General features: G+C 39.3%; 1 protein-coding gene across 1 annotated transcript in view; it reads left to right on the top strand.

The window, feature by feature from the left end:
• BICC1 (BicC family RNA binding protein 1) overlaps positions 1-19,227 on the top strand; it is a 302,224-nt gene that overhangs the window by 239,448 nt on the left and 43,549 nt on the right. The window contains exons 4-9 of the mRNA XM_004279964.4: positions 12,060-12,139; positions 13,889-14,047; positions 15,321-15,374; positions 15,819-16,013; positions 16,241-16,492; positions 18,845-18,976. Coding sequence (XP_004280012.1) covers positions 12,060-12,139; positions 13,889-14,047; positions 15,321-15,374; positions 15,819-16,013; positions 16,241-16,492; positions 18,845-18,976 — 872 coding nt within the window. The remainder of the gene's footprint in view (positions 1-12,059; positions 12,140-13,888; positions 14,048-15,320; positions 15,375-15,818; positions 16,014-16,240; positions 16,493-18,844; positions 18,977-19,227) is intronic.

Genomic DNA, 19,227 nt, shown 5'->3' on the forward strand with positions numbered 1-19,227 from the left:
TAAAAGGATTTTTACTCTAATAAAATATATAGGAGTTTTAAAGAAAGAGAACTTGATTCAGTTGTGTCTTCTTTCACAGACCTTCCATTCTTTGTTACTGTTTTCTCCTGTGTCTCTTATGATAACTGAAAGAAAGTAATGCTGGACACAAATTTGGTGTCATCTTATTGGTTAGCATTCATGTGTTAAATATTCCTGAAACTGTATTCTAAAATTTTACCAAAGCATATGTACACATTCTTTGAATGCGATTCCAGGTAGGTTCACAGGCCCCACAAGGGTAATCCATCGGCCTCCCCTCCCTAATAAGAAACTCCGACTTTAGAATGAGGCTGGGGTTTACAGAAATCCCACTTCCGTAGATTTGAAGTTGGCACAAAAACAGATGCATGTATGTGTTTAAAACAGTGGTTTTGGTGGAGGAACATGTAAACAAATGCCTTTAGAGGTAAAAGTTGTATAGAAGCCAAGGAAATACTAAAGAAAGTTTTAAGTGCTGCTGAGTCCACACATATTTCTCAAAGGTCTGATAAACATTACAGCACATTTATCAAGGAACATCACAAGGTGCCAAGATACTTCCAGTAATGCACCAGAGTAAACACGACCACGTGGTGAAAATGCATTGGCAGAGCCGGTGGGCGGGGAGAGAGAGAGAGGCAGAGACAGAGACAGAAATGGGGGTAGGGTGGGGAGAGAGAGGGAAGAGGAAAGAAAAAGAAAATAAAGAGAAAACTGTATTATGGTTCTACTGTAGTTGTAAGATTGACTTGGGTTGAACAATCAGAAGTCAGTCTTTTCAAAACAATGTCTACGAAGATCTAAGGAATATGGCTTTTAACCTACGTAAGGCACAGAGCCCACCCACTAAAAGTTAGTGCTTTTGTGGAGAAAGAGGCAGCCCAGGTACTGAATGCGGGGTTCTCCACCACCCCAGGACTTGGTGGGGCAGGTGTTCTATCAGTCTTGGTCTGAGGGGAAACGGAATGAACTCCAGATGCTTTAAATGAACTTGAATGAAGGAGCTACTTAGAGTAGACAGAGTCAAGGGTTAGGTGCCAAGGCACAGAAACTGGCAACAGCTGGAAGCCATGAGCGCCCAGGGGCTGAAGGGGCAAGGGGAGGACCGAGTAGGGCAGGAGCCCCGTGAGAAGGGGACCATGACGAGAGGCTGCTCAGCGCGGCCCTGGCCATGGAGCCAGGCAGCGACTGCCACAGGCGCTGGGTCAGCGTCCCAGGCGCGAAGCAGTGGGGAGGAGAGACAGAGCGCAGGCCCGGGCGGGGCAAGTGGAGCATATCCACGTCCCATTTCCAACTCTTTGACTTCTCTCCTGAGAAGACAAAGTGTTACTGCCATGCTGGTAAAACTCTTTGTCTGGAGGACACTGTCCTTTGAGGTTATTATTTACTTATATTAATGGGTGGTTTAGTCACCCCTGAGAATGATGTGTCCTTGCTTGGTGGAGGACATGGGAGAAGTCTTTCAGGAAAGAGCACTATACTCCCACTACCAGGATTGCTCGTTTCCATTTATTTTGGAAACAATTGCTGAAGAAAAAGAGAGATGTGGCCATAATTGTTTGAAGGAATTCCATGTGTCGTTAGTGGTGGCCATAAACATATGGGCTTCGCCCGACTATCTGGATGCTGTTCCAGCTGTGTCTTTCAACTGCAGTCAACCCTCTCATCATATTCTTGCTTCAGTTTCACGGGGGAAATCTGTGTTCAGAGCCAAAGTACGCTGATAAAATATTAAGGGTAATGGCACAACAACAAAAAAAGAGGTAAAGTTCAGAAAATGCCTGGCAAGAAGCCTGTCGCAGAATTGTAAAGGAGAAAGAAGGAACTTTTCTAATTGAGAAAGCACTTTGTTGTTATCATTAACATTTTTAAAGCTCTCAATTTTTAAGAGAATTCTTTTGAAACGTTGTGCTTGGAAAACAGGGAGCTCTGACTTAAATACATTTTGTTTTAAAGTATAAGGATCTAATTGGAGCAAATAGATTTCAGATTTTACTGATACAGATAACCGTTTAAGGTATGAGTATTTTTCCACATTATAAATGTATACTTCTTCATGGAAGAAAATACAGAAAAGTTTGAAGCATAAAATGAAATAAAAATTACCGGTGACCCTGTTACTTAGAGGTAATCACTATCGATTTGGTTGTTTTCCTTTTTATTCCACTGAATATATGTGTATCTTAAAACATGAAATTATGGTATTATGAGTCTTTGTTAATATTTCTGTTGCAGGAAGGGGGACCCCTTCCAGGGCCCAAGAGTGAGCTCTTGTTTCACACTCGGAAATGAATGGTCCGAGGAGACACACGTGTTGACAAAGCAAGAGACTTTATTGGGAAGGGGCGCCCGGGTGGAGAGCAGGAGGGTAAGGGAACCCAGGAGGACTGCTCTGTCATGTGGTTCGCAGTCTCGGGTTTTATGGTGATGGGATTAGTTTCCAGGTTGTCTCTGGCCAATCATTGTGATTCAGGGTCCTTCCTGGTGGTGCACGCATCACTCAGCCAAGATGGATTCCAGTGAGAAGGATTCTGGGAGCTTGGTAGGACACATGGACTGGAGTCTCCTATTTCCTTTTGACCTTTCCTGAATTCTTCCAGTTGGTGGTAGCTTGTTAGTTCCACATTCCTTACCAGGACATCCTGTTTTAAGATAACTCATGCAAGTGGTTACTGTGGTGCCTGGCCAGGGTGGGCGGTTTCAATCAGTGTTTCCCCTAGCATTTCCAAATTGCTCTCCAGGCATTTTGCATCAATTTTTATTTCCATCAAAAATATGTTAGTTTGTCTAACTAAATCCTTATTAGACTTAAAATTTCAAAAATCTTTCCCAATTTTATAAATAAAATATTATTTAGTAAGGTTGAATTTTATTCATGTTCATACATTTATTGGCTATTTTTCTATCAAATTATTTATCCACATCTTTTGCCCATTTTCCTGTGGGACAATTAGTGTTGTTTTTGTTTTTTCCCCCTTGCTCTAGAGGACCTCTTTGTATGGAAACAAATTAAGAAGATCAAATTTCTTGTTAGAAAAAATAGGACATATTGGTCACCCTTATCAGACGATGTTTATCTTCTGTGATTTTTGGGGAGAAGGCCCTACATTCTTGCTCTCAAAACGCAAGCCAGTTTTAAAATACTGAACTTTCAACTTTTTCATTAATTAAGATATTTAAGCAGGAGTATTACCTTTGGATAAATGTTTAGTGAATCCTGATTTAGAAATTGTTGGGCCTCAAGGTAAGTTTAGATATTTTTATTAAGAATAATAAAGGACCATTTTAAAGTTATTTGATAATTGAAATTATATTTCCCCCCGGAAGATAGAAATCTCTTAGGACTGAGAGATTAAGACCCTTGGTTTCTACTTACTTGAGAAGCAGTTACCAAAAAAGTATGAGAAAAACAAGCACTATACAGAATGATCCTGAGTTGTAGACAGGGGTATGACTGTTGTTTCAATGTGTGTGCATAAAAAAAATAACAATCAGCTGTTCAGCTTGTCTGTAGAAGGTGGGAAGAAGAAGAAGGGATTGGTAGATAGGCATTTTCCAGATAATTTTCTTTCAAGCTTATTTACCAAATATTAGGTACTTTCAGTTTGTGTGAGAATTACTTTCTCGAGATCATGAACAAGATTGAAACAGTCTTTAACCCCCAGAGTTGTATGAACCCTTAATTAACTTCCCTTCAGTGCATTCTGTGAAACTTCCTCACTAGATCTTAACACAGATGAGAAAGGTGGAGAATTTTAATGCCACCCTCAAGCTGGTAAGTTATTTTTAGAACTGAACTCCTAAGAGTTTGGCTGTTTTTTATGTAAACCCTTAATTGTGCCTCAAATATCTTCATAAGACCGTTTCTGTTTTTTAAATTCCTCCTCTCAGTAGGCCAGAAGTAAAACAAAGAGACCATGTATGTGGTGTGACAGGGTCACATCTTCATTTACGGGACTTCCCTCATGTACTGTGTGTGAACTCCTCAATGCATGGTTACTTTTCTGTGACTGCAACTAGCAGCTATGTGTTAAGACTGCACGAAGGGTCCCAGCTGTTGTAAGATGGAACAGTCTGCCCTGGCCACAGATTACAGAGTTTTGGGTTTTAGACCACAGGCAGTACCGCTGGGACCTGCCATGTACACTGTGATCATCAGTATTCCTTGGAGAGAGAATGAAGATTAGTCACTTCTGGCTCTGAGAAATTCTTGCATAACTTGCTTTTATCTCAATGCAGTTTCCTGGGGATGCTTTATCCTGCCACAAGCCTCCGTCTCCACTTCAGTGCTCCCTCTTCTATCAAATGGACCACTGAGTATCGGACTGGAACTCGAGTTGCACTCCAGAGGGCCGGTGTTCAGTCCGGCTCTCTTTTACATGCCCCTTCCTCCTCCCGGGTCCTTGCATTATTGCTTTGGTCATGCCCTGCGGCTTGGGCTTTGTTCCTGCTGTCACAAGAGTTGTCCATACAAATGTGAACGTTCTCTCTCGGAGTAACCAAGAACTGCTCATGCGTGCTGTAGACCTGTTTGTACCAACGCTTCACACGATTCCAGATCTTTTCCTGGCACTTAGTTTCCTTTCCTCTGTCTTCTCAGAGTCCTCTTACTTACTTCGGAAGTATAGAGCTCGGATGCCAAAGGCTTCAGGAAACTAATTGAGTTAGGCTTTGTGTTTTTAACTTTCTTTTTTTACCCTCCATATTCCAAAGTGAGATTTCTCTTGTGCTTTGGATTTTTTCTCCCTCGCCCTACCTGAACAGCAACTCTGCAGTTACGCGTGCAGTTCAGGTTACACTGCGTAAGATAAGGGGGTTGATAAAACAAGGTCAGTAACCCTTTCCCAGTGCTCAGACTCCTCAAATACATCTGTCCTTGATTTTCTCATCTCTTATGCTTCGAGCTTGCTTTATACTTTGTTTGCATTTCGTTAGTTTTCTCTGAGATTATTTCTGCGTTTTTACTGAGCTCCTAAAACTCTCTTTCTGATTAAATAAATAGCTTTGATAAAGCACATAACAGAAATCTTAACAGAAAAGAAAGAGGTGCCTGGTATACTTCCTTCCTCTCTTATGCCTTATTTACTCCTAAAGTTGAAACATCAGTAGAGAACAATTATAACAGCATTATTGTTGTATTTTGAATTCTTTTCTTGCTGATTTTGTTGGAAATGCTGGTATTTCATCCGCAAAAGCTCTTGTATATCTTCTAGCCAGCTTTGGATCTTCTCAGGCTGATAGCTCTTTCCTACCAACTTGATAAAGAGTCCATGTGGTCCATCTTGGTATGTGAACACACCCTTCCTTGTGTTCAGCAAGAACTTGCTTGAAGTGCTCATTACCACAGTGGTGAGGGCACTTCATTCCAATCATTGCCGAATAGTTGAACTGAAAATTGTCTTGAGGAACTTGCCATACGTCCTTGTCTTTTGATTTGCTTGTGTCATTCGTGCCACTGTAAAGTCCAGAATGCACTTTCTCTGTTGAGTATTGTTTCATTCTTCCAAATGGCATTTTGATAGGAAGTTGCCTAGGGGCATCATGGTATATAAACTGATGGTGGGTACCAGTGGAAATATTTTTTTCTTGTGAAAACTAGGTTTTTTAATTTAAAATACATTTGCTTTTTCATGTCTCACTGTCCATCCCTCTTCTCTTCTAGTTGAGTAGTAAAGAGATTAATTTTTTGTTTTAAAACAAAGTAAATAAGGATGAGCTTATGCCATATCCTAAAGCAGCATGGTGGGTTTAGGGAATGCCTGCAACAGGTGGGTTTGTTCCTCTTATGCCCAGTTATAATACTTGACTGTTATGGCTGTCCACCAACATTTTGCCTTAAGTACTTAGAGCTTGGGCTTTTCCACCCCCTGTCCAAATATACTCCTTGCTCTTTTATTTTTATTCTAACTCAGTTTATTGGAATTCTTATTGTCAAAGGAGCATTCCTTGAAATAATCTGGAGTCTGTATTACTGGCTACAAAATAAGCTTAAAGTGCATTGATTTCCTGTTACTCTGTTAGGTTCTTTTAAAGTCCTTTCCAGTCAGGTTTAATGAGTCAGTTCAGGTTTTCCCTATCTCTTGATAAAATATATATCTTTACTTCAAAAAAAGTGATATTGCTATGTTATTTGACCCGTATCACATTTTTGTCTAAAAAGGAAAGCCTGTTTCTCAAGAAGTTAGAGGGAAACTCTTTAATTTCACAGAAAAATAAGGGCTGTGGCCAGCTGACTGTAAGTTTAGTTCACTTTCGCTGATCAGCAAAGCGACTTTCCAGCCTAAAGGAAAAGTGATCAAAATAGCAGACGTATTGGATGGTGTCTAACTTTGAATGGTGACATGGCTCAGTAGGGTTTGAGGTAGAATCCCATCTCCCTCTGTGGTCGTCACTGCCTTTCTTATATGCCTACAAGCACCTTCTGCAGGAGGTGGCAGTGGGGTGAGCACTGAATTTCGCCTGCTTTGATACACAATTCCACATTCCTAGGGTGCACCGAACCAAAGGAAAGCCTGAGCTGCCGTCTGTGAAGCTCATCTTCCTCCACTTAGAAGCAGGTTGCAATTTCAGACACATTTTTGTGGCTCCCTGCATCTTCAGGTTCTTGGAAACATTTTAGACGGTGGTGTCTTTGGTGTGAGCCACTTCATGAGATACCAAAAAAAAGGGAAAATACACCTGTTTATGAGGTTAGTTTTAGTTAAGAACCCGATAGTACTGCTTTACACCCAAGAAATTCAGATTTATAAGACAGTGTAAAAATGATCTGATCAAACTCCCTCTTTTTTTTTTTTTTTTTTTTTGGAAGAAGGTATACTCCAGAGATTCAGTGATCTTTCCAAGGTAACAAAGCTTGTTTATGCTGAATCGGAATTCAGAACTTAGTATTATGGCAGTAGAATCCACGTATTCTCCCCACAACATGAAGGTAATCTGTAGCCTAGGTAGAAGATACTGAAACTTAATCCCTTCTCTGTGGTATCTGCTCTCTTTTCCTAGCATCTCCCTATGTGATCCAAGTCAGCCAGTGCCCTTGAGATGTGTGGGGATTTTTCTGAGACCATGTATATTGGCTGTTCGACAGAATTCCTACTCTAAAGCCAGAGTCTTCCTTACATAAAACATTTGGCCATACTACTTGCCAGCAGAGGATATAGTCCCAGTGGTTGGAGGGAATTTCGGAGGAAGTTGAAATTCTCTGCCTGTCAACACTGACCACTCCTAACAGTGTTGACAGACCTGGCCCCAGCCAGTGTCCTTGGTTAGACAGGTTTAAAGGCTAAGACTCTTTAGGAAGAACATGAAATAAAAGTGAAAAGAGTTCCAAGCCAGGAGAAAGTGAATTCTGTCCAGTGGTCTCTTCTTATGGATTTAAGGCCAGTTTGACACTTTTGTTTATATGCATAAATGTACCAAAAGCCATCCTGATTTTAGGCCATGATACGGAACTTTTCCCCATAAACAAAAAAACCAATTTTAATATGATGTCTTTTATTTTGGGGTGTTGAGGGTGGGAGGAGTGAGTTTAGTCAAACGAGGGATTTTCTATTATTTTCTCTCTCCAAGAGAACATGCTGAGAATGAAAGCATTGCTTTGAATTTTTCTGAGGCAGGAAAGTAGTTACAAATAGATCATTGGTGAAACATTGATGGCTTAAATTCATCATGTGTCAGTAGTATCTTACTTTCTGTAGCATAATAAATACAATGAAATGCTTAACATGAGTATTCTCTATAGATTTTTGCTGTGGGATAGGAATGAAACGGAAAGGATATTTAATCTTGAGGAGAGAAGGCAAAGACAATAAAATATTCACTAATGCTTCCAGGAATGGGAATGTTTCCAAGGATAGAAAACCAGAAGAGGAGAAACCAGAGTTTGAAGAGATAATCTTTTAAAACCATAATTTAAGCTCGTATAAACATCCCAACTCTTTGAAATATTTATCTTTCTGACAATACGGTTTTTAGCATGTTCTTATGAAAACATTTGTTGCCTTACCAAGTCCTTATGAATTTCCACATGGAGTCATAAAAAAACCTCTTTTCGCCCAAAGGTTTAGCTCTTTTGCAGGGTACACATATAAAATACCCATATCATACCCATGTCCGTACGGCTTCATATTACTTATTGAAGGTTGGATCACTGTCTGGTCTTCATAGGATGACACCAGAGAGATGAGAGCAGGTTGATGGGACAGGAATCTAAAAACCCAAAATCTGGATGAATATCTGACAGTTCTCTGTATTTTTATAGAGGTACTGAAATCAGAATATTTGAAATTCAAACTATTGGGAATATTTTGGGAGGTGCAGGACATACGGTCACCTTGGTTGTGAGGTTTAGCTCTTTCCACAGATTTGGAGCTCCTCCCTCTGTATTTTCCCATCTCCAAAAATAGGGGCACCATCAATCTAGTCCACAACAGTTTACTGAGTATCTACTACTTATTTTGAACTGTGGAAGTTACAAAACCAGTTAAGACAATTCCTTCCTGTGTTCAGAGAACTTGAGGGTTGATTCAACAGCAGTCAGTATTATTTTTAGAGCAATGTCTTAAAACTTTCATGCCCAAATCAGAGTTGTCCTTCAAAGCAGTTAATTTTGGGGAGGAGAAGACTGCATACTTATTTCCTGTTTCTCCACCATCTTCTAACAGTTCTTTTCCTTGTTTTTATGTTTATTAATATAGTTCATACTTTGATTTTTCATCTCTCCATCAAGTATTTCCAGAATGGGTCTGAATGAAACCTTAGTCCCTTGTGGTGCTACATGGACAAGCTTGAAGGGTAAACTGTAGCACTTACTGAAAGCAGAGAACAGTATTTCAGGATTTGAGACGAGCGTATTAAGTTCAACCTGGAAGAAGAGCCCACTCACATCCTGTAGATACCTTTTAAGCAAGAGCAAAGAGGGAATGAAAACTACAATACTACAGGCTACTTCAGCAATCTAAACCGGAATTTTGTCATGTTTTGTTCTGTACTTACGAGACTTGATTATTTAAAGCACCATTTTCCAAATGAGTGCTGATTTGGGTCCTGGAGACAGTTTGATGCTGTTGGTGACTACTGTCTCTCTCTCTTGTGTCCATCGATAGTTTATATTTTTGGCCACTAGATGGTGCTGTTTCACCTTGAAATAAAATGTATACATCTATTTTAATTGAGTCTTTTGCTTTTTATTTTGTTTATTGTTCCTTTGATGCAGAGATGGTGGAAAATCAAATTCCTTCTTAAATTGGATCTGAGGTTTCCTGTCTCTCTACAGATGCATAGGAATTTTAATGTGATTATCCAGCCTGTAAAGTAATAGGTTTTCAGATTATCATACCACTCAATACATAGTATTAATTTATTTTGTGAGAAAATACATTTTTTTCCTATAGAAGCATTTTATGTTATATATACTTGGCTGATACGTAGGAGATTACAGTTACACGTTTTATGTGGCTTGATCTGCTGTGTCCTACTCTTGATTTAGGAATCACTTGGGAAAACAACAAAATGCTGATTGCCAGGTCCTGGAGACCCAGGAACCTCTATTTTAGTAAGTGCTACAAGTGAGTCTGATGAGCAGACATGTGAGCCTGGACTACAGCAGCACCAAGCTCTAATCTCCCACTGCAGCAGTGAGCATTTCTGGTAGACATTAATGTCAGAGCTTACAGTAATTCAAACCAAAGTTCAAGAGAGTTGAGACCAAAATTTTGAATGTAGACAGCGCTTTATGTAAATATTGCCTCTAGGAGCCATAATGGATATAATAAGAATTATTAAAGAGAATGTTTGGTTACTTAAGTATGCTAAGGTTGGCGAGAGTCTTGCACAGAAAAGGGGGTCCCTGTTAGGACGCCCGAAGGAGCAGGCGGACGCCACATCATGCAGCAATAGCGCGGAGGCTCTCCCAGCTTGTGGTGGTTGGACAGCCATTTTGCCCTACGTTTATTTAGCCCCTCGCCTCGTAATACCTGATGCTTAAACACTTTAGAAAGTTTTAACCAGCATTAAGGTCTTTGATCTTCACAACATCCCTTTGACAGGGCAACTGTCAGAAGAGGGATTAAAGAACAGACTAAGGAAAAGTGCCTGAGCCAGGAGCAGCCACCAGGAGACACAGTCTGGGGAGAGGCCGGGGGCCGGAGGTGAGGGCACCGTCTCCGATTAGGCCTTGCTGCTGGCAGGCCTCCCCAGGAGGCCAGACGTTCCCGAACTCTGAGGCTCCACGTGCACTCTTGTTGACGAGGATTGCCCCATCCTGTCCTAAGAACGGGGAGCTTTAGAAAATGGTTTCCTCCCTCTTCCCATCCTTCATCCCTTTCTCTGTCTCTCTCCCTCCCTCTATCTTCCAATCACACGTTATGGGTCATGGCCTTGATGACTGTGAGGTAGAGATGGGTAGGTTAAACCACAATATGAGGATGCACGTGTAGTTCGATAAAATCTACACCAGGTCAGTTTACTTTCTTATCCTAGTTTGTCCTGGTTTAGAAGGACTCAGGCAGAACTGCTTGCTAATTGTGAAAGCTGCTCAGCAAACACTGGCTGACTCTGTCGTTGACTTGAGTCTATGAAGTGTACTCAGCAGAGAAGGCAGCATGTTGTAAGCAGTCAGTAAGCTTGGCGTTATTAACGATGGTGGTGGAGATGAAGATGCATTCTCTGTTACTCAGCTTTCTCACTAAAGCTAATCGCATAGAACGTTCAGCTTACCCCCCAGGATGGTCTTGGTCTCTGTCAGGCTGACCTGTGGGGTACTAAAACACTCAGATAGTTGGGGAGACTTGAAAACCTGATTCAAGAGAGAACCCAAGAGGCACGTCCCCACGCGGGCGTTGGCTCTGATGTCTCCTACTCCTGGAAGATCAGAGTTTGGCCAGCTGCCTCCCGCCCTTTAAGCCTTCCTTTCTCAGTGTGGCCTGATGCCCCTGCCCCGTCCACAGCTGGTCTTCTCAATCCTTCGTCTTGTTCTCCTTTTCCTTTTTGTCATAATATTTACCTTCTAATATACTAGGTCATTTATTTATTTGATTGATTTTTGCCTCCCTGCACAAGACTGTAAGCTTCATGCAGACAAGGATCTTTTGTTGTCACTAACATATCCCCCAGCCCCTGGAATAGTGCCTGGTACATAGTAGAGGTTCAGAAAATATTTGCTGAATGAATGAATGCTTTCCTGTGCAACATTCCCTGGCACTAATAAGCAATAGACATAGCAGACATTTAGTCAGGTAGTACTAATTCTGAATAAATATTCAATATTCCTGAATGAAGATTAAGGTTTTTTTCCTATTAACCTCGATTGGTAAGAATATCTTCTAAATCATCACATGGTTTAAAGTATGAATCCAGAGTTGGAAGACATTGGATTACAGTAAACAAGCCCTGAATGGTTTTCTGGGGCAAGTTAGGGGCAAGTTACTAAACTGCTCTGTGCCTTAGTTTCCTCTGTAAACAACCTCACAAAACTGTGGTGTAGAGTAAATGAGTCCATGCATTTCAAGCCTTAGAACAGGGCCTGGAATGTAGCAAGAGATGAATTAATAAACTGAATTTATAGATTCTTTACTCGTTTAAAAATAATTATATGGGGCTTCCCTGGTGGCGCAGTGGTTGAGAGTCTGCCTGCCGATGCAGGGGACACGGGTTCGTGCCCCGGTCTGGGAAGATCCCATATGCCGCGGAGCGGCTGGGCCCGTGAGCCATGGCCGCTGAGCCTGTGCGTCCGGAGCCTGTGCTCCGCAATGGGAGAGGCCACAATGGTGAGAGGCCCGCGTACTGCAAAAATAATAATAAAAATTATATGATATTTTGCAATTAAATTTAAATAGGTCAGCCAGTGTTCAGAAGGAAAAAAAGCATCGATAAATGCACGGTTTGGGTATTTTCCATATTCCTGTTTTTATTACAGTGACAACACACCTAGAATGAATCAAATATTAAATTTATTATGTAATCTCTTTTCTTATAGTGTAACAGCAGTTTTAAAACAGAGCCTGGGAGTTTCATATGAGTCCTTTGTTTTTGATTTCTTACAGATCCTCATATTAAGGTTTCTGGAAAGAAAGAAGATGTTAAGGAAGCCAAGGAAATGATCATGTCTGTCTTAGACACAAAAGTAAGTGAATGTTAAGGACACTCAGATGTCAGAACCTTGTCTCTGCAAGGGCTACTTCATGCTGTTGTGAAAGAACCATTTGGAGAAGAAAAACCAGGAGAAAGTAATGGTGGGTTTTGAAATAAGCACGTGTGATTCTACAGTGGATTAAAGTTCTGTTTAAAATTTGAATAGGTTCTCTCATGCTGGGTAATTGAATAATATTCTCTCTCCCCCCCCCCATATAGATATATATTAAAAAATATTGACCCGGATTAGTATAGGACAAGTAATAAAGATTGCAAGAATTAGCATATTTACCTTTATGATATCAGTAGAAAACCAGAATAATCTTCTGTATAGCTCTGTGTGTGTGATGGCATGAAATTTCACAATTTGTCTTGTACATTCTGTCTCTCTACAAGTATATGTAGAGAGAGACAATAGAGAAATTAAAATATGTAAAAATGTATACTCATTTGTGAGAATTTATTTTAATAAACACGTCAAAATCACTTACTATATGCCAGGCACTTAGCTACACCCTTTACAAATATTAATTGGTTTAATCCTTATAACTATCAGCACAGAGATGTTAGGGGATTTGCACAGGATCCAATAGCTGAAAAGTGGGGAGGTGGGATTCAAATCCAGGCTGTCTGGCTCTTAACCACTATGTTTTGCCACCTGGTATTTCACTGAAATGGTTTCTGATCTCTTCCTCTTTATTTCCTTTCCTGTTCCTTTTTGTTGTTGTTTGTTTAATTTTTAAGAAATATTCACCTTATAATTATTAAATATTTTAGGACATCCAAAAAAGGATATCTTTTTTTCTCTTTTTAGAGGATAAACTAAAAGAAGAACTAAGTTTAAAATCCAAAGTATTTAATGGATATAAGTCTAAAATTTAAGAATTCAGAAAATGTAAACCTATTGATATTTTTAACATCTTGCCATATCCGACTTTTTAATTTTACTTTGTAAGGACTGAAGAATTTCAATATCAATTTTATAAATGAGAAAACATTTCATCTCAGTCTTTATAATTTTATAGCACTGCATTTTCCCAAATTAAATACATGGATTCCAGTCTGACTGTAATTATTCATTATGTTTTAGAATTTTACATTTTGCTTTAATTAACTAACAAATCTTACACTCCGTATTGGTTTTCTTAAGCCTTTTTACTGCTAGAGATGCATACTTTGTGGTATCTTCCTCACTCTTACTCCTACCGGCAAGAATAATTTATCTACTTTGTAAAATTTGACATACGGTGATAGAGAAGTTGTGAAATGTTTGTAAATACTTTTTTATTCCATTTTGAATTTTATTGTTATTTCTAGTTTTCTATCATTGTTCAATGTTTCTACTAACACACATGTATTCACTCTTGTAATTGTTTTCATCTGTTTTTAGTTATTTGAATTGTTTCATGAATAATATCTGTTAAAGGAAAAATGAGTAATTTTTTTATAATTATACCTAATTTTACTTAAATACTACTGTCCCAAAAATTATCTTGGTAAAAAGTATATCTTTCTATTTTTTCTGACAAATCTGTCTTTAAATGGAAATTTCTTTTTTATTAGCCAAGGAAAAATAGATAGAAATTGAAAAATTTATAGATTAAGATGATCTTATTAAGAAATGTAAGATTTTCCACTGGGTCACTTTTAGTTAGTCCTATTCCTTTGGGGGAAAAGTGGTTTTTAGGAGTTGTTCCTTCCGTTTTCATGCATCAAGAACTAATACATTATTTCCACGTAGAGCAATCGGGTCACCTTGAAGATGGATGTTTCACATACAGAACATTCTCATGTAATCGGCAAAGGTGGCAACAATATTAAGAAGGTGATGGAAGAAACAGGATGCCACATCCACTTTCCAGATTCCAACAGGAATAATCAAGCAGAAAAAAGCAACCAGGTGCTTTGTCTTTTCACATGAACTTTTATGGGACAAATTGAAGCTTGAATTTTCTGTATGCATAACTTTTTTGGGAGATGAGAGCAAAAGAGTAATCATGAAGATGGCATTTAGTGTGGATTGTATGTCCCTCTCCAAGGAGACTGAAGGTGCTCTTCCTGTTTAAAGAGATCAGTTGTAGATGGGCCATAAATGCTTGATCTCTAAATGGTTTGTAGAAGACAGGGAAGGATATCATGGCAACATAAAACGAAGTCCCTATGAAAGGCTCGGAAGGCATGTGAGTTAGGAAAGGACCTGAAAGCTTGCCTAGTCCAGGCACCTACTGATAGCTGGGATTCTGTCTGCAGCATCGCACAGGTGGTCCTCCAGGCTACACTGGAGCACCTTCTGAGAGGCAATGCATGAGTGTCTGACTTCCTCACATTGACTGAATTATGGCTCTGTTTTATACACATTTTTTTCTCGTTCTTGTGTTTGGAAACAAATGGAACTCACCTGTCTACATGAAAACGCTGTCAGTACTTGAAGAACAGATGGTGTTCTTTGTGTTATTTGGAAGTTTTCTCTCCTCTAATCACAATATAGAAACCGTGTTGGCCACAAAGATGAATACGATATAGTTTTTTGCTCTGTGGGGACTAATGGTGACAGTGGGACACATACATAAAGAACTAGATAGGAAGCCATGGTAAAAAGCAAGAGCAGTAATCAAAATATTTGATGGCTGATACGTCATGGGCATGGCCCATGAGAGAGCACTGTCCTGGAGCCCCACCCCCTTGCCCTAATGCCAAGAGTAATTCTTTAGTTGATGGATCATAGGAAAGCCTAGGAGATCCCAGGAGAGGGCTGTTGGAGCAGCAGTTTTTTTTGCCAACTAGCATGAAGGAGTTCATTATTTTGAGAACTTAGTGTGGCACTATCATTGCACATCTCGTATTCAGAGAGTTTTTATAAAAAGGGAGAAAATGCAGTGAACACGAGAAATTGTGAAGAGGGCAGGATGGGCTCGTGGGGGCTGGGAGGTTTTAGCTAAGTCCAGGAGGTGACGTTGTTCAGTTGACACACATCACCAGAGCTTGTTAAAATCCAAATTCTGATTAAGTAGCTCTGGGTTGGTGCCTGAGATCCCTCATCTTTAACAAACTCCCAGATAGGCGATGCTGTTTTATCCTGGACGACACTTTGAGTAGTGAGGGTATAGATAACTGGGAAAGCAGATGTGGGTTCAAGTACAATAAATCTAACTCTGTGTTTTCTTTTTTTGCAGGTATCTATAGCAGGACAACCGGCAGGAGTAGAATCGGCCCGAGTTAGAATTCGGGTAACTATTTATTACCTTTAGTACTGTAAATCAATGTCAGCGATGTCTGCATTATAAGGCAACAAAAACACCATAATTTATCAATTTATAACCAAATCATATGTTCAACCTGTAGGAAATAGTGACAGAAATTGTATTAATGTATCAGAGGTGTTTCTTAGAGACGTTCTGGATTTTATCTGGCTTGATTTCTCTGATGATTTTGAAATGATCAAAAAGAACGCCTGAGGAAAAATGCCACAGGCAGCTTAAGTTACAAACTCTCAGGTTTCACAAAAGGCTCCTTTCATTTAAAAAACTTTATGTAGTCTACCCAAGCTTGTGGCTGTAATAAAAGCATTATGTTTTAAAATTCCATCTTCAGAAAAGAATGAATGAACTACACACATCTCTAAATGTGCAATGACTTAACTATCTGCCCTGGGTTCTGTAATTCCATTTTAGGAGCTGCTTCCTTTGGTGCTGATGTTTGAGCTGCCGATTGCTGGAATTCTTCAACCAGTGCCCGATCCCAATTCCCCCTCTATTCAGCACATATCACAGACGTACAACATTTCAGTGTCATTTAAACAGCGGTCCCGAATGTATGGTGCTACTGTGATAGTACGAGGGTCTCAGAATAACACAAGTGCTGTGAAGGTAAGTGGTTTAGGTAATTCCGAACATTGTAGGTGTACAAATCACGCAAGTTTTATTTTTAAAGGATTTTAAAAGTAATTTGTTTTCCAGAATTTTTTCTCATAGTACATTCTGGTTCTTAGACTGTGTTGAGTTTTTCCATAGCTGTCAGAAGTGCAGTAGAATCTTTCCCTTCAACGTGGACAGTTACTGTATAGGCCTACTTCTTTCCCACCCTTTTCTTCTAGGAAGGAACTGCCATGCTATTGGAACATCTCGCCGGGAGCTTGGCGTCAGCTATCCCCGTGAGCACGCAACTAGATATCGCAGCTCAGCATCATCTCTTTATGATGGGTCGGAATGGAAGCAACATCAAACATATCATGCAGAGAACGGGTGCTCAGATCCACTTTCCCGATCCCAGTAATCCACAAAAGAAATCCACCGTCTACCTCCAGGGCACCATTGAGTCTGTCTGTCTTGCAAGGCAATATCTCATGGTAGGTTTACTGAAGTTAATGGTACGATTTTTTTTTTTTTTTTTTTTACCTCTGGGTACAGTGTTTGTTGCTGCCCGTACTGTACCAATGTGGTATTTATGGAAGCACTTTGAAATCCTGGTCAAATAAGCAACTTACTTGGTAAAAGGAAATAAAAGAATAAGGTACATAGTGCCTCACAGACTTAATTTCAATAGATAGGTGAGTAATTTCCTTTTAGTATTTTTTTAACTTACACAAAGCAACAGAAGAGGTTACATTGAAATAACTGGCTGTATTTTGTGGAAGGTGCTTATTTTTATTTGACGTGTAATATTAGTTTGAAGATGGTTATTTTTATTTAATGTGTAGTATTAGTTTGCGTTAGCCAAAGAAGTCTTCTGTTTAAACAGAAAAGTTAAAAATTAACACATTGAAAATTTTACCCTCAAAGATGTAAATTTTGGTAGCATGAAACATTTGAGCATTTCATAAATCTCTGATAAAATTTTAAAAATGCTGTTTAAGCCATGAATTTGAGTGTCATGCATTGAAGAAAAATAACAGTTATATAACTTACTACTGCTTCCAGTTTATAATTTTCAATATTTCTATCCTTCCTATATTCACTTAAAAACCCAGTGTGTAGATTGATGTGTAGTAACAAAATGGACTGAAATACTGTGGACTCACATGTATTCTTACTAAAAACACCATTATATTCTCCTGTTCAGGCTAGACCTTTAGTGACATTTGAATCCATAAGCTTCAGGTGTGACATTTGCTGTTATTAACTTGCAGAATCTGTTCTTGAGAAACTTTCAGAAGATCCAGATTTGTATTGTTGATTCCATTCCTCTGACAGATGAGAACTTGTTATAATCATTAAGGATTATAATATATAATTTTAAGAATTAATTTTTAATTTTCTTAAAAGCCAGGCTTACTTAGGCTACTTTTAATATGTGGCTAGTTAGAGAGCATATTTGTATTCAAAGATTATTATGATTACTCTTCATATTTTCTTTTCTGTGCTTTTCAAGTTCTTTAGATATTATTTTGAGTTAGTAAACTTTTCAAGCCATCAGCACAGTTATGAATTCATATTCATACTTTGATCACACCTGCCAAAAATACAGGTGTGCAGTGAGACATATTATTAAACAATACTGAAAGACATGAGGGAGAGATAAATTAAATGGCTTTAACTTACGTTTTAAATACCATCACCGGGCTTCCCTGATGGCGCAGTGGTCGAGAGTCCGCCTGTCGATGCAGGGGACACGGGTTCGTGCCCCGGTCCGGGAAGATCCCACGGTGCCGTGGAGCGGCTGGGCCCGTGAGCCGTGGCTGCTGAGCCAGCGCGTCCGGAGCCTGTGCTCCGCAACGGGAGAGGCCACAACAGTGAGAGGCCCGCGTACCGCAAAAAAATAAATAAGTAAATAAAATAAAATAAATAAATAAATACCATCACCATTTTTTATAGCAGTGTGCTTATAAACATCACTTATCCAGACGAGAAATGGAACTTGGTGATTTCATTTTAATTCTAGTATGTTTGATGGTAATTTCTTCTGATAATTACGTACAAATCCATCAATCTGTACATCGTAAAAATGTATGGGATCTGGTTCCTATACTAAGTAGATTAGGGGCCAGGAAGACAACATCAGAGAAAAAAAGTGCTAAACTCTGCCATGCTAAAGAGTGAGATAGTGAAAAGAAGGGGTGATAGTAGCATTTTACTCCAGGAAGGAGGTAAGGTTTGAGCTGTGTCAGAAGAGAAGTAGGAATTGGGTTGGCAAAGAAGCCTTTTGATGAGTTAAGATACCAATGTCAGAACCTGTTTAAAAGATAGTCAAGAGGCTGGTCTAGCCTGGAGGAAGGGGCAGACATGTACACATAAACCTGTGATTGCACCAGCAAAGCCGAGCTGAAATGTGGAGATTTTTAAAGGCTGATACATGTTTAGATTTCATTCAGGAGACAATAAAAAGCCTCCACTGTAAGTTTTTGAGCCAGGGCACAAGATTAGTATCCTTGATGTGGCTGAGAATCTAGTTTCTGGTGTCACTAACAAAACTGAAGTCAGAGAATGGAGGAATTTTCCAAGGTGGAGAGTAGATAAAGAATTCAGGGCCAAAAATAAACGTAAGACACATGTTTTTGTCATCCAAAAAATAGCTTCTACCCCTCAACATTATTTGCACACCAGCCTTCTAAGCTATGTGAAGGTATATAATTTAGCTTTAATACTTTGGTTTACTCTTTAAATCTATAAAAGATTGTATTATCTGTAGGCATGTGAAATTATTGGATGTTTAAATGAGTAACTTTTTTACCTCTCACCCTGTCCGCTGTGACATTTCCTAGGGTTGTCTTCCTCTTGTGCTAATGTTTGATATGAAGGAAGAAATTGAAGTTGACCCACAGTTCATTGCTCAGTTGATGGAGCAGCTCGACGTCTTCATCAGTATTAAACCAAAGCCAAAACAGCCGAGCAAGGTTGGTTCAGAGTCTGGGCCCAAAGAGAACCATGCATCACCTCACGTTCTGTATAGTGTTATTTTCATATAAATGTGTATTTGCATATACATGGAACTAAATATTCTATATAATATACATTGTTATATATTATATTTAGTTATTTTATGTAAATTTGTAACAGCATTCATTATTGATCTTTTTTTTTAATATATATGTTGGTTTTTGGAGTCCATTTGTAACCATCATTTTAATGACATATATGGGAAGGA

This window comes from Orcinus orca, chromosome 14, assembly GCF_937001465.1.
Source record: "Orcinus orca chromosome 14, mOrcOrc1.1, whole genome shotgun sequence".
Taxonomy (NCBI): Eukaryota; Metazoa; Chordata; class Mammalia; order Artiodactyla; family Delphinidae; genus Orcinus; species Orcinus orca.